The 12,559-nt window shown below is 48.5% G+C and overlaps 1 protein-coding gene across 3 annotated transcripts; it reads right to left on the reverse strand.

Moving 5' to 3' along the window:
* Positions 1-3,043: 3,043 nt before the first annotated feature.
* Positions 3,044-11,765, reverse strand: Rgr (retinal G protein coupled receptor). 3 transcript variants are annotated; one of them, XM_013032080.1, is made up of 7 exons: positions 11,687-11,765; positions 9,934-10,090; positions 8,508-8,629; positions 8,079-8,232; positions 6,816-6,933; positions 3,620-3,733; positions 3,044-3,175 (listed from the first exon to the last, which is right to left on the reverse strand). In XM_013032080.1, exons 1-7 carry the CDS (start codon positions 11,763-11,765, stop codon positions 3,044-3,046), a joined length of 876 nt encoding a protein of 291 aa, XP_012887534.1. The 3 variants fall into 3 exon arrangements, with proteins under 3 accessions (XP_012887534.1, XP_012887533.1, XP_012887535.1); XM_013032079.1 differs by having other exon boundaries at positions 8,508-8,656; XM_013032081.1 differs by lacking the exon at positions 3,620-3,733.
* Between the last annotated feature and the right edge of the window lie 794 nt (positions 11,766-12,559).

Below are 12,559 nucleotides of genomic sequence, written 5' to 3' on the forward strand. Positions count from 1 at the left end.
TTGATGATAGAGTGTAGGAAATTTCTAATTGCTAATCAGTTGTATACAGACATCTTGTCTCTCCAGGAAAATTATCTCAGTGGAAGTCTTGGTGATGAGCCAGTCCTTTACTTTGAAAACAATCTGTTAGTTTGTGACTGTAATCCAACTCCATTTGGCAAGGCAGAGACATCTTTCCCAGAACAATCAGATGAGATGGCTGGGGTAGAGGATATTACTCTACTATTTTTCTTTGTTCCTTCCTTCTTTCCTTCCTTCCTTCCATCCATCAGTCTTTTTCTAAGCCCACTAACCCCACCTAAGGGATAGCAGAAGCAGGGTTCTGAGCATGCTAGGACAGGGGCTGTGTGAGGTGTTTTCCCAGGTGGGTTCCACTTAAGGAAGAAATCGTTCTGAAAAATAATGGTAGGTTAAGTCCTAGGCATTAAAAAAATAACCAAAGGCTGGGAGCAGGTGCCTCATGCCTATAATCCCAGCTATTCATGAAGCTGAGCTCTGATGATCACAGATTGAAGGCAGCCCAGACAGAAAAGTCTGAGAGAGTTATTTCCAACTAACAAGCAAAAAGCTGGAAGTAGAGATGTGGCTCACGTGGTAGAGTGATAGTCATGAGCAAAAAAGCCAAGCGAGAGCATGAGGCCCTGAGTCTAAGCCCCAGTACAACACACACCCAGAACAGGGATGAAAGGGGAAGGATATTAAGGAAGAAAGTCCACCTTAATTGTGAGTTGAGCCATACAACTAAGTGAGGCACCTAAAGCTGAGGATGAATACATATTTCATACATCTGGAATGAGAGAAAACAATGTATTTCTGCGGTAAGGACTTGAAGAGATTCTAAAGGAAAGTTCTGGATTATCTTTATCACCCTAGTTACTATGTCCGATTGCACATATGTGTACTCAATTATACCACAATTTCTACTTTGAATTCCAAGCCAGTAGGGTTCTATGTTTTTGACCCAGGCTGTCACGCTGTCACTTGAACCACAACTCCACTTCCAGAATTTTGGTGGTTCATTGGAGATAAGAGTCTCATGGACTTTCCAGACCAGCTTTGAACTGTGATCCTCAGATCTCAGCCTCCTGAGTAGCTAGGATTACAGGTGTGAGCCACCAGCACCCAGCCTGGAAAACCTGCTTATTTGTAGAAAATCAGCAGAATCGGAGGGCCATGAATCTGCCCTGGGTGCGAGGGAGCAGAGCAAAGCAAATCTGAAGAGGTCCTAGGTCTGCCAGTCTAATGTGGGTCAGGTCCTGGTTGAGTGCTAGCCGTGGGTGAGCACTCAGTCAGGAGTATGCAAAGGACCTGTGAGGAGGTGAATCTCGGGTGGGACGCAGCCATCTTCTTGGTGAGCTGAGCTTACCTTGACCTTGTCTTCAGGGTCAAGGTTGGGCTGCTGGAGGTTGGTGGGAAGAGACAGTGCAGAGCTCTGCTTGCCCATGAGAACTTGCAATCCTGACAGTGCTTTGGGGTATGGGCAGAAAACTCAGAGGTTGTGAGGATGCATAGAGTTATTCCACGAGTAAGATTGGGGAGGTATGGGTACAATCGAAGCTTCCAGAGTGAAAAGCCCCGGTCACGCCCATGAGCAGCTGCTTCGGCCCTTCCCACTTCTTGTCAACCCAGGCCAGAGTCCGTAGGCCTGAGAGGCTCAGTACCAGAGCCTCTTTTCCTCTCCAAGAAGCTCTAAAGCCGGAAGCCTGGGAGCATCTGTCAAACCTGGGGAATCAGGCATGATGGTAAATCTCCCTTCCTTTCCTCTCCTCTGAATACCAGGGAAGGATGTTCATCTGTTTGGTCTGTTTTCCTTCTCTTGCACCCTGGGGAATGGCTCACAGACAAAGCTGACACCAGACCCCCTTGGTGTGGGTCTTCAGTCTCCTTCTCTTCCAACCCTTCTTTGCTCTGACAAAACTCATCCCCCTGTTGCTTCTGGCCATCTCTTCTCATCTCCTTCCTTAGGAGGAGGTGTCTGAAGATGAGGGAAGCCCCTAACAGAGACATTCTGGGGATGGATGAGCTGCGGAGAGCAGAGTCAGGATGGTCAATGTGGACCCCATCATTTTTCCTGGCCACCACTCAGCTTGATTAAGACCCCAGCTCTTAAGTGGCTCAGGTGCAGAGATCTCCCTACCCTGCCCTTGCTCCAAGGCCCAAGACAAAATCTCTTACGTGAACATGGGAGTGTGGCTGAGGGGCATCTCATCTCCGCAACACCGTGGCCATGATTTTGGAAACAGTGCTTTGGAAAGGCAGTCTTTCCTCCCCTCCTCCTGACTTTGCGAAGTGATAGGACTGGCTTGTTTTGTGCAAGCTTCTGGAGAGGTGGCTACAGGTAGCCTGGTTTTCTGCATTTGTCTAATGACCCTAGATCTCATTGGAATGACCACCCTCCATTCCATAAGTTCCACAGGATGGGCCTGGCCCAGCTGCTCCTCCATTATGAGACTTCCTGTGTAGCCTCCTCTCCCTGTTCTTCATTCCCTAGAGTCCCACCTAGAACTCTGCATCTGCCACACCTGAAGTGCCCTGTGGGAGGCATAGGAAAACCCAGGGATGAATGGGTTGGGGTCAGAGTAAGCCACTGGCACCATTTCAGTTTAATATGCAGTGTCTAAATGCTGATAGCCTGGGACAAATTCCCACCAGAAGCCCCTCCCATCGGGGATCTGTCTCCTTTCTAAGACTGAATTACTGGGGGGACACTGCCACAGTTTATATGGATAGCTGTTTTAATGAGCATTTGCGATGCGCGCAGAAACCTAGTAAGTCCATGTTCATATTGCTTGTCACATTCGGGTTAGCTCAGCTTGGAGACCGTGACTCTTCCAAGACTTCTTCTACGGAGCTTAGTGTCTCTTTGTCCCTGGATCTAGCCTTGGGCCACACTCAGCCAGTTCCTTATTACTGGTAGATGAGTGGCTGAGGGTTGGCTTCTGGGACTGCTGGGCCAGACTCCAGGACAGCAGCATCTTGTTGTGGGAACTCGCCCCAGGGTGTCAGAAGGTGGATCTGCTTCTGAGCAGGCCCAGGGAGAGCCTCACTGGGTGCGGTCCTGCTTGCCCTTCTGGGGCAAGAGACCCAGGCTGAATCCCCCGCAGAGCAGCTCATTGCACAGAGCATAATTGATAGCATTGACTGTGGGCACCATTTTGGCGATAAGGGCGGGCACCTGGGGTGGCAGAAAAGGCCAGGAAAGACATTTCAGGGTTTTTCCTCTTCTTCCTCATTCCCACCAGGTGACTCCCTGCTCCACCCCCCACCCCCCACCCCAGGCTGCCCATCACAGAGTCCTGATTCTGAAGCCTCTGGGCCTCTCCTGAGTAGCTGGCAGATGTGTCGGGCTCATGAAGTCCCGCGGAAACCCAGTCCATCCACCCATGCTCCCATCCACGCCAATCTCAGCCCCTCATGACTGTAGCATCAATTCATTCATCCTGTCAGCTCAGTGAGCAGAGAATGCTGAGGGGCCAATTCTCCACTCATCATCTCTTCTAAAAAGGAGTGTGGGGGGAGAAGGGAATGAGAGTGGGGGGGCCAGAAGGTGAGGCAGAGAGATGCAAAAATGGAGAGCCTTCTAGCATTGGACCCTGGATGTATCTACAAGTATCTGTACCATCTGCAGCTTGGGGGAGATGGAGTTCACATCCATGATGGCTGCATAAAAATACAGGAGGGCATAGGGACCCCAGCCCAACAGCAATGTCCTGGTTGGCAGAGTGGTGTTCACCTGGAGAGAAACAGGCATTGGAGGCATCATTTCACCCCAGCTGTCTGCAGTCTTGAGAGGGTAGGGAGACTAGGTCTGTACTTACCAGCTCTGAGCAGCAGGGGCAAGGCTTCAGGAAGATTTTTGAACCGGCAGAAGACCGAAGGACTTTTATGGGTTTCTCTGCTTTGGAATACCATGGGACCCAAGGCCTGCTTTTTAAGTGTACTTGAGTTCAGTTGCTTTGTTTAAAAAGAGCTTATGAACACCTGGCTTGCTTGGAGGCAAGGGCTACTGGTGGGATTGGATACTGGGGATCTTTCCTCTTTAACAGTATTCAGGGCTCTGTGACTGTGTGTGCAAAAGGGTCTCCAGGCACAGAACAAGCTCATCATTAGTGGCAGCAGACACCTGGTGACAGCGACCTGTCAGAGCTCAATGGATTTCCAGGGCATCAGATTCAACCAAGGAGCAGGTCCCACCTGGAGCATGGTGGATGCTCAAGTTCAACCTAGGGCCACAAGGGGGCGCCAACGTTGAACTCTAATTTCAGGGTGGATTTGTTATGTGCTTGCTCCAGAAGTCTTACATAGTAAAATGTTGATGTAACATACCAATATCAGTGCCACATTTTTTGGTGTGTAGTCCTGGGGCTTGAATTCAGGGTCTCATTCTCTTTCCTGGATTGTCCCCTCAAAGTACTCTATTGCTTGAGCCTCACCTGTACTTCTGGCTCTTTGTTGCTTCACTGAAGATAAGAGTCTCATGGAATATTGTTTTTTTTTTCTTTTGCCTGAGCTTGCTTCCCACCTCAATATCCTCAGATATCAGTCTTCTGAGTAGCTAGGGTTACGGGTGTGAGCTACCAGTGGCCAACCAGGGGATATAGTTTTCTTTTGAGTTGTCCCTTCTTCTGGAGAAAAACTAAAGGCGTAGGATGGGGAGGATCAACACTAAGAGACTACTTGGGGAGAAGCTGAGGCTGGAGAAGAATCTGTACCTCAGTGGGTGTCCACTCAGATCTCTCCAAGGCCATCTGTGCCTCAGCTGTAGGGATATTGCCGATGGCTTAAGTGAACAGAGGTAACAGGAAAGACATGGTGCCAGCCTTAGTTCCTGGCTGACCGAACTTCAGAAAAATGGGGCTTTGTGTATGCAGATAAGACTTGGGGGAGCAGAGTACAGGGTATGGCCAGGGCTGGGAGCTGGGAGCTGGGATCCTGGCCCCAGTGCAGTCCTTGTATTTCTGTGACTTCACAGGCATGTGCATCTCCTGCTGAGCTCCATCTACACAGTCCATTCCCCATGCACAGAAATTTTAAAAATAATGAGGAAGCAGATTAAGGGTCTTCATAATGAAACTGGATAGCATACTGCTGTTTATAATTGGTGATAGCTATGAATAAAGACTGACACAAAGGGACTACTAGGCAACCACAATATTTTTTTTCTGTTGTGGGGCTTGAACTCTGGGCCTGGGTTCTGTCCCTCAGCTCTTCAGCCTAAGGCGAGCGCTCTACCACTTGAGCCACAGCACCAATTCCAGTTTTCTTGTGGTTACTTGGAGATAAGAGTCTCACAGACTCTGCCTTGGCTGGCTTTGAACCTTGATCCTCAGATCTCAGCCTCCTGAGTAGTTAGGATTACCGGCACCTGGCTGCCACAAAAAAAAGTTTTTTTGGTGTGGGAACTATGGTTGAACTCAGAACCTAGCATTCTTGCTCAGTCCTGCCTCCCCTCCTTCCCCCCCCCCCACACACATAAGGCCTCCACTTCTGGCATTTTGCTAGTTAATTAGAGATAAGAGTCTCTCAGATTTGTCTGCCCAGGTTAACATCAACCCATGATCCTCAGAATCTCATCTTCCTGAGTAGTAAGGACTGAAGGCGTGAAGTATCAACACCTGGCAGGAGAGTGTGCTTTTTTTAATGCTCTATGAGTACTATAGTGGTGGAGTCCCAGAGAAGATTTGGATCCATGTCTGTTATTACCAGGTGTGTGACTTTTGGCAAATTGCTTAGCTAACCTCCCTTTGTCTCAATCCAGTTTGTAAAATAGGGCAAGCAAAGCTTTGCTTTCTCAGACAGTGGTCACCAAGAGGAAATAACAATGTGCATGAAGTAATATTGATACCTGTCTTAAAAATACCCCGAAATATTCTGTCTGCTATGACTTATTTGCTAAATTGCCCAGGTAACAGAGTTAAAAGTGGCAAGGGAATAGGAATACAGAAATGTGGAAATATTCCAGAGGACTTCCTTTGAAGCATTGTTTTTCTTGGACAAATATGCTTGTAGGTATGATTTTTATGTTGTAACAGCCTGTGACTGTGATTAAATCAAACATCTGAAAGCAACTGAAGTGTTATTTAAAGGGTCTGTAATTTTGTGCTAAGCCTCAAATCCTTGTGAAGTGTTGAGTGTGAAGGCATGGGCGGAATCTGGCAGGAGGCCCTGGCTCCTGGGGTTGAAGGGTATGCATCACTCCCAACCATCCCAGCCCTTCTTCCCGGGACTTGGTGAGGAGGGAGAGTGACCTTTCACCTTTCACAATCCATGCTCTATGGAAGCTGAAATTTCTCTTCATGATTGCAAATCCAAAAACTCTGAGTAATGCCAGACATTGGTGGTTCAGGTCTGTAATTCTACCCAGGAGGCTGAGATCTGAGGATCGTGGCTTGAAGCCAACCCAGGCAGGAAGGACTGTGAAACTCTTATCTCCAATTAACTACCAAAAAAAAAAAGTAGAGCTGTGGCTCAAGCAGTAGAGTGCTAGCCTTGAATAAAAAGCTAAAAGAAGCAGGATACCAGTGGTTTAAGCCTATAATCTTAGCTACTCAGAAGGCTAAGATCTGAGGGTTGAGATTCAAAGCTAGCCTGGGCAAGAAAGCCTGTGAGAATCTTAAATTAACAGGCAAAATGCTGGAAGTGGAGCTGTGGCTCAAGTGGTAGACAGCTAAGAAACAGTGCCTGGGTCCCAGCATTCAAGCCTCAAGACTGGCACAAAGGAAAAAGAAAAGAAACCTTGATTGACACCCATCACAGCGTGCATGTACCCTGGGAGGAAGCAAGGGATTTCTGCTGCTTTAGGAGCTGCTCTTTACCTGGAGACGGCCACTCCTTGCGAATTTCTGCTTCATGAGCTGGTAGGAGGTGAGTGTGATGAACAGGGGCACTAGGAAGTTGAAGAAGGCCATGGTGAAGAGGAAGCTGGTGAAGTTTCTACAGGTAGGAGGTTGAGGAACAAGGTCAGTGCTCACCTGCCCTCCCAGGCCCACCAGCCTCTGCACTCCACAGACAGGTGCGGAGAACCTCCATTGGACAAGCACACAGAGTGTCATCACTCCTGGCCCCAGCTGATCTCTTCAAGAAGTTTTCTCAAGCCGGGCACCAGTGGCTCACACCTGTAATCTTAGCTACTCAGGAGGCTGAGATTTGAGGATCGTGGCTCACAGCCAGCCTGGGCAGGAAAGTCTGTGAGACTCTTATCTCCAATAAACCACCAGAAAACCAGAAGTGATGCTGTGGCTCAAGTGGTAGGGCGCTAGCCTTGAGCTGAAGAGCTGAGGGACAGCTCCTAGGCCCAGAGTCGAAGCCCCACAACTGACAAAAAAAAGTTTTCTTAGAACTTGCCTTTGGGAATTAGATGGCTGAGATAAGGAAGAAGCTTCTTCAAGTTCAAGTGGTTGGCCTTCAACTTAAAATTGTTATTCCAACATGGAGAATGGAAGAACTTAGTTCAGGAGATATATTCACCAAATGATATCAGTGGAACCAAGAAGAAATATTCATGGAGTGTTCTAGGGGTAAGAAAAGAGCCTCTGGAGCCAGTGCCAGAGGCTCACACCTGTAATCCTGGCTACTCAGAAAGTTGAGATCTGAGAATCTCAGTTCAAAACCAGCCCAGGCAAGAAAGTCCATGAGATCCTTATTTCCACTTAAAAACCTAAAAGCTGAAGTAGAGCTGTGGTTCAAAGTGATAGAGCCTTAGCCTTGAGCAAAAGAGCTCAGGGACAGCACCTAGATCCTGAGTTCAAGCCCCACCATTGATGTGTGTGTGTGTGTGTGTGTGAGAGAGAGAGACAGAGACAGAAACAGAGAGACAGAGAGACAGAGAGAGAGACAGAGACAGAGACACACAGAGAGAGAGACAGAGACAGAGACAGAGAGAGTCTCTGGATGACAAGGAGACTGTCTAGTGTGCCTCTGAAGAAATAATTGAAGGTACCCAAAATGAGCCTGGACTCTCAGGTGATAACCATGGGGAAGAGGCAGGGCTGACCAAAAAAGAGCTAATGGATATTTCAGACATCCTTGTCCCAGAAACTCAAGGTCAAGGGGCCTGCAAGCCACTCCCCCCCTCTCACCTGTCACCCCTGGAGTAGTCCAAGGTACAGCAGGTCCCCAAAGGCTCATAGTTATAGTGACCCCAGCCTAGCAGGGGCAAAGCTGCCCAGAAGGCAGAGGACAGCCACACGAAGATCACCAGGGAAACGGCTGTGTCCCACCCCAGCAGGCTGCCTGCACAGACGAGAAAGGAGGAAGCAGAGTTTATGCAGGGAAGATACTTTGACCAAGTGAACAACAACAACAACAACTTGTGCTTGGACACAGGCCTCTATCATCCTCTCCCATCCTCCCTCCTTTCCTGGAACGAGTGTATCCTCTCCCCCGCCCCCCAATCACCTGTGGGAAGGCGCTGAGAAGTTATTCATGACCACCCCCACCTTGCCTCTACTCCTCCCCACACCCAAAGCTTGAGCTATCCCTTCATTGGGAGTGGGGACAAGACATACGGGTACAGTGATGATGACAGCGTCCCCAGGCAATGGCTGCGCTGCCGCTGATGCTGGCCAATGCTGTGACGAAGCCCTGGAATCCATGAGCCTGGCAGCCCTCCAAACCATAGGGCCAGTGCCTGTTGGAGACATTGGGCCCAGGTGATCTCTCCAGCCCTCCCCTGCCCCCCCCCCCCGTTCCCACACCTGCGCAGCTGCAGTTTGGTAGGTTCCTGCATGCTGTTCCTGCTTTTACAAAGAGGGTATTGTCATCTGCTTTTTCCAGGAAGGGAAGCAGGGCCTTTAGAGCTTAACTCATCTAGCTGGAGGGGTAGATCCTAGTGCAAGTCATGTATCGGGTTTGACGAAAGGTCTCTGCAAGGCCAGAGGTTTAACTGTTCAGCCTTCCTTCTGCAGGGGGAGGAAGGATGTTTAGAGAGGAAAAGGCACTAAGCCCCCATCACACACATAGATAAAAGCAAAGTTAGAGGGAAGACCCCAAGCCTCTCATCCCTCAGGCCCATCGGCCAAGTGTTTGTCCACTGCTTTAGACCCCACAGAGCCTTCACATCTGGATGAGATCAGCCTTCACTCATAGTGACCTACCCAGATGTGAAATACTCAGTCAGCTTAAGAAAAGAATCTAGAAATGCCTTCTCTAAGCTATGTGGGAATACCTTGGCTTGCATGTAAGGAGACAAGAGACTCCAGTCCAAATCCTGTTTGCTCTCACAAATACTTATTTAGGGCTACTTAGGTAGCATTGTTTCAAGTTATTTGTAAGTCGTTAAATCAATACTTCCAGCCACCCATATGAACTAGATGATAATATTCAATTCCTAAAGTAGGTGAGAGACATCATCAGCCACTCACTGATGGTTCATGCCTGTAACCCTAACAACTCAGGAGGCTGAGATTTGAGGATCTCAGCCTAGGCAGCAAAGTCCATAAGACTCATCTAATTAACCTCCAAAAAGCCAGAAGTGTAGCTGTGATTCAAGTGGTAGAGCATCAACCTTAGGGACGGCGTCCAGGCCTTGTGTTCAAGCCCTAGTGTGGATGGGTATGCTCAGGTGCATTCACACACCCCCCCTCCACACACACACACATACAGAAAAACAAGAAAATAAAAGTTAAAGAAATAGCCAAGAGCCAGAAAGAGGAAGCTAGAAGGATTCAATGAGGCCACCCTGTTAGAGAGTTCATGCTCTTAATCTTTGAGCTTGCTACATCTTTCAGGTTTGAGCAACCCCCATGTCTCGATATTGGCTATGGTTCTTCAGGGATCATCTGGAATTCAAATTTAGTCTAGTTCATACTGCCCAACCCTCTGCAATTGATTCATTTTCTATAGGTATAAACATTCTGGCCTGGCTTCCCAAGACCCTAAAGTCACACCTCAGGCAGGGCCCCAGAGTCTGTGGACCAGGGAGCTGGCTAGTACCGTAAGAGGCTGGAGATGGCGGCAATCAGGGCATTCAGGCTGATCCCACTGTCTGCCACGGCCAAGCTCAGAACCAGCAGGTGGTTGGGAGTCCGCAGCTCCCGGGTCTTGCAGAAAGAGAAGATGGTCAGACCATTGAGGCTGAGACCAGAGAGAGCTGAAAGGAAGGGTAGGGACTGGCATCTGGGCTGCTGTGAGTCACTTAGGGTCCCAACCAGGGTCTGGGGTGGGTGGAGCTTCAGCAGTCTCCACCCACTTCACACCCAGCAACTCTCTAGGTGCAGTTCATCAACTACTACTGAAGTGCTGAATGCTCTGCTCCATGGCTGGCCTCCTGCTGTGAGGAGCGCAATGTAATATGAGCACTAAGCAAATATGGCAACCCTGATAAGTGCATGTGACAAAGATCAGCTTATGCAGTCTGTGTGTGTGTGTGTGTGTGTGTGTGTGTGTGTGTGTGTGTGTGTGTGTGCTTGAGCATGTGTATATGCTAGTACTGGGGGCTTGATCTCAGGGCTTCAATCTCTCCCTTGGCTTTTTTTGCTCAAAATTTGCACTCTATTACTTGAATAACTCAAGAGGATGACTTAGAGAGGGGAGGCAGGAGGAAGAAATTTGGCTGGTGAACTGGAGATAAGACTTCCACAGACTTTCCTGCCCGAGCTAGCTTCAAATTGCAACCATTTGACCTTAGCATCCTAAGTAGTTAGTTATTGCAGCATGAACACAGGTGTTCAGCTCATTCAGTCTTCTCTTTGACCCTCTCCTCTCCATGTACAGTTGGGAAACTAAAGCTTAAAGACTCTCACTAACATGCCCTAAATACACAGTTGGTAAGTGGCAGAGCTAGGGCTCTGTCTTAGGTGTTTTAGATTCCAAAATGCCTTCTCTGGAGGCTGTGGAGAGAGCCTGGGAGACGATTCAAGTTAGAGCTGGAAGCTGTCCAGGGCCCAAAATGGCAAGGTGAACTTGAATTTTAGCCTGATCCCTCACCATAGGGCAGTAATACTTCAAAGGACAGGAATGTTCTTTGAGCTTTCTGAACTACAGCTTCATCCATCAAGAGAGCCTTTTTTTCCTGCTGGTCCTGAGGCTTGAACTCAGTGCCTTGGCACTGTCCCAGAGCTTTTGTGCTCAAGGCTATCACTTAAACATCTGAGCCACAGCTCTACTTCTGGCTTTTAGGTAGTTATTTGTAGCGAAGGGCCTCACTGGCTTTTCTGCCTGGGCTGGTTTTGAACCATGATTCTCAGATCTCAGCTAGTCTAGAGTGTTACACAAGTGATCTCTCTTAACCCCCATAACTATCTACTTGCAATATCAAGACTATGGAGTTAGAAGAGCTGAAGTGTCTTGGTTTTCTACTCACCTAGAAAGCAAGTGACAGAGCTGTCTGCCTTCAGAGCCTTCTGAAGGCCTGATCTTTTATGGGATTCTTAGCACAATTTCCCAGGAGTAAATTATATTTTCTCCTGGTTAGAGTGAAGTTTGAGTGTGGGTTCTTGGCTGACTCCTGGATACATCCTCCAAGTCTCTGCCTCCCTTACGTGTGTCTGGATTTGTTCTCCTATCCAGTGTAGTACATCTCCCAAAGGGGAGATGCCCTAAGATTCCTTGGGTCCAAATACCAGAAGAGGGTGTCAAGATGACATAACATCACAGCTGATTTGGGGGACTTCTCTGGCCAGTGCTATGGTTTGAGCTCTGAGAACCCACTGGATCCCTGTTCCACCCAACACTCTGCCTGGCTCACCTTCTACCAGCAGCACGGTGCCCACAGTCAGCACCTCAAGCTCCCCAAAGCCAGTTGGCAGGTCCCCGGATGTGGCCATCAGTGGTCTTCCTCCCTCTCAGTGGTCCTGCTCTGCTCTGTCTTTCCAAAATCAGACCCGTCCTTTATAAAGAACATTCCACATGCTGGCACATGCAGATTATCATGAAATAAGGGTTTTAATGCCTTCTTTTGCCTCCCCTCCTCTAAATCATCCTTTTGGCCCAAACCAAAGGAACCCATTCACCAGTCAGACAGTGTGGCCTTTGTGAAGCTAAAATAGAGCCCTGTCTCATTCATTTAAGCCCCACTAGGCAGGATTAAAGTCTGAGGATCCAAATGGCATGTGGCTGAGAGCTGAATTGGAAAAGTATTATTGCATAACCAAGGAGGGGAGTCGAAGGAGGGATTGGAGTGGCAGCTGTTCAGGAGGACTGGGTAGGAGTGGTTGTGTGTGTGTGTGTGCGTGCGTGCGTGCACACGTGCATGCGCACATGCACACACATGTGCTCACAGGATCACATAGGTGTGCTGGAAGGAACTGGGGAAAGGATGAGGTTTGGGGTATTACCTACTATCATAGAAAGAGAACCTCAGCTAAGGCCCGGGATTCCTGTCTGGAACTGACCGGTGACTAGCTTCGTGCTCTACAGTGGGACAACTCGGTCTTCTCAATTTCCTCCTTTGAAATTTAAGAGCGTCTTTTATTTATGCTCTGTCCTGTCTAACTAAACCTTGGTTAGAACACATCATGGATGTATATTGCAAGCCTTCATTTCCTGTCTCACATCATGCTTTTTCACTCTACGAGCATTTAAAAAAATATCCCAAGACATTGGCTTGGAACCAATGGTC

The sequence above is a fragment of the Dipodomys ordii genome, unplaced genomic scaffold (assembly GCF_000151885.1).
Source record: "Dipodomys ordii isolate 6190 unplaced genomic scaffold, Dord_2.0 Scaffold148, whole genome shotgun sequence".
In the NCBI taxonomy this organism is placed as follows: domain Eukaryota; kingdom Metazoa; phylum Chordata; class Mammalia; order Rodentia; family Heteromyidae; genus Dipodomys; species Dipodomys ordii.

What these genes read in the sequence shown, in the direction of transcription:
- Rgr (XM_013032079.1), bottom strand. Translation starts at nt 11,765, where the DNA reads ATGGCCACATCCGGGGACCTGCCAACTGGCTTTGGGGAGCTTGAGGTG. An exon ending in CACCGTGCTGCTGGTAGAAG is followed by an intron (nt 10,091 to 11,686) that starts GTGAGCCAGGCA and finishes CCTTCCTTTCAG; the next exon opens with CTCTCTCTGGTCTCAGCCTC. An exon ending in TCTCCCCCAAGCTGCAGATG is followed by an intron (nt 3,176 to 3,619) that starts GTACAGATACTT and finishes CTGCCACCCCAG; the next exon opens with GTGCCCGCCCTTATCGCCAA.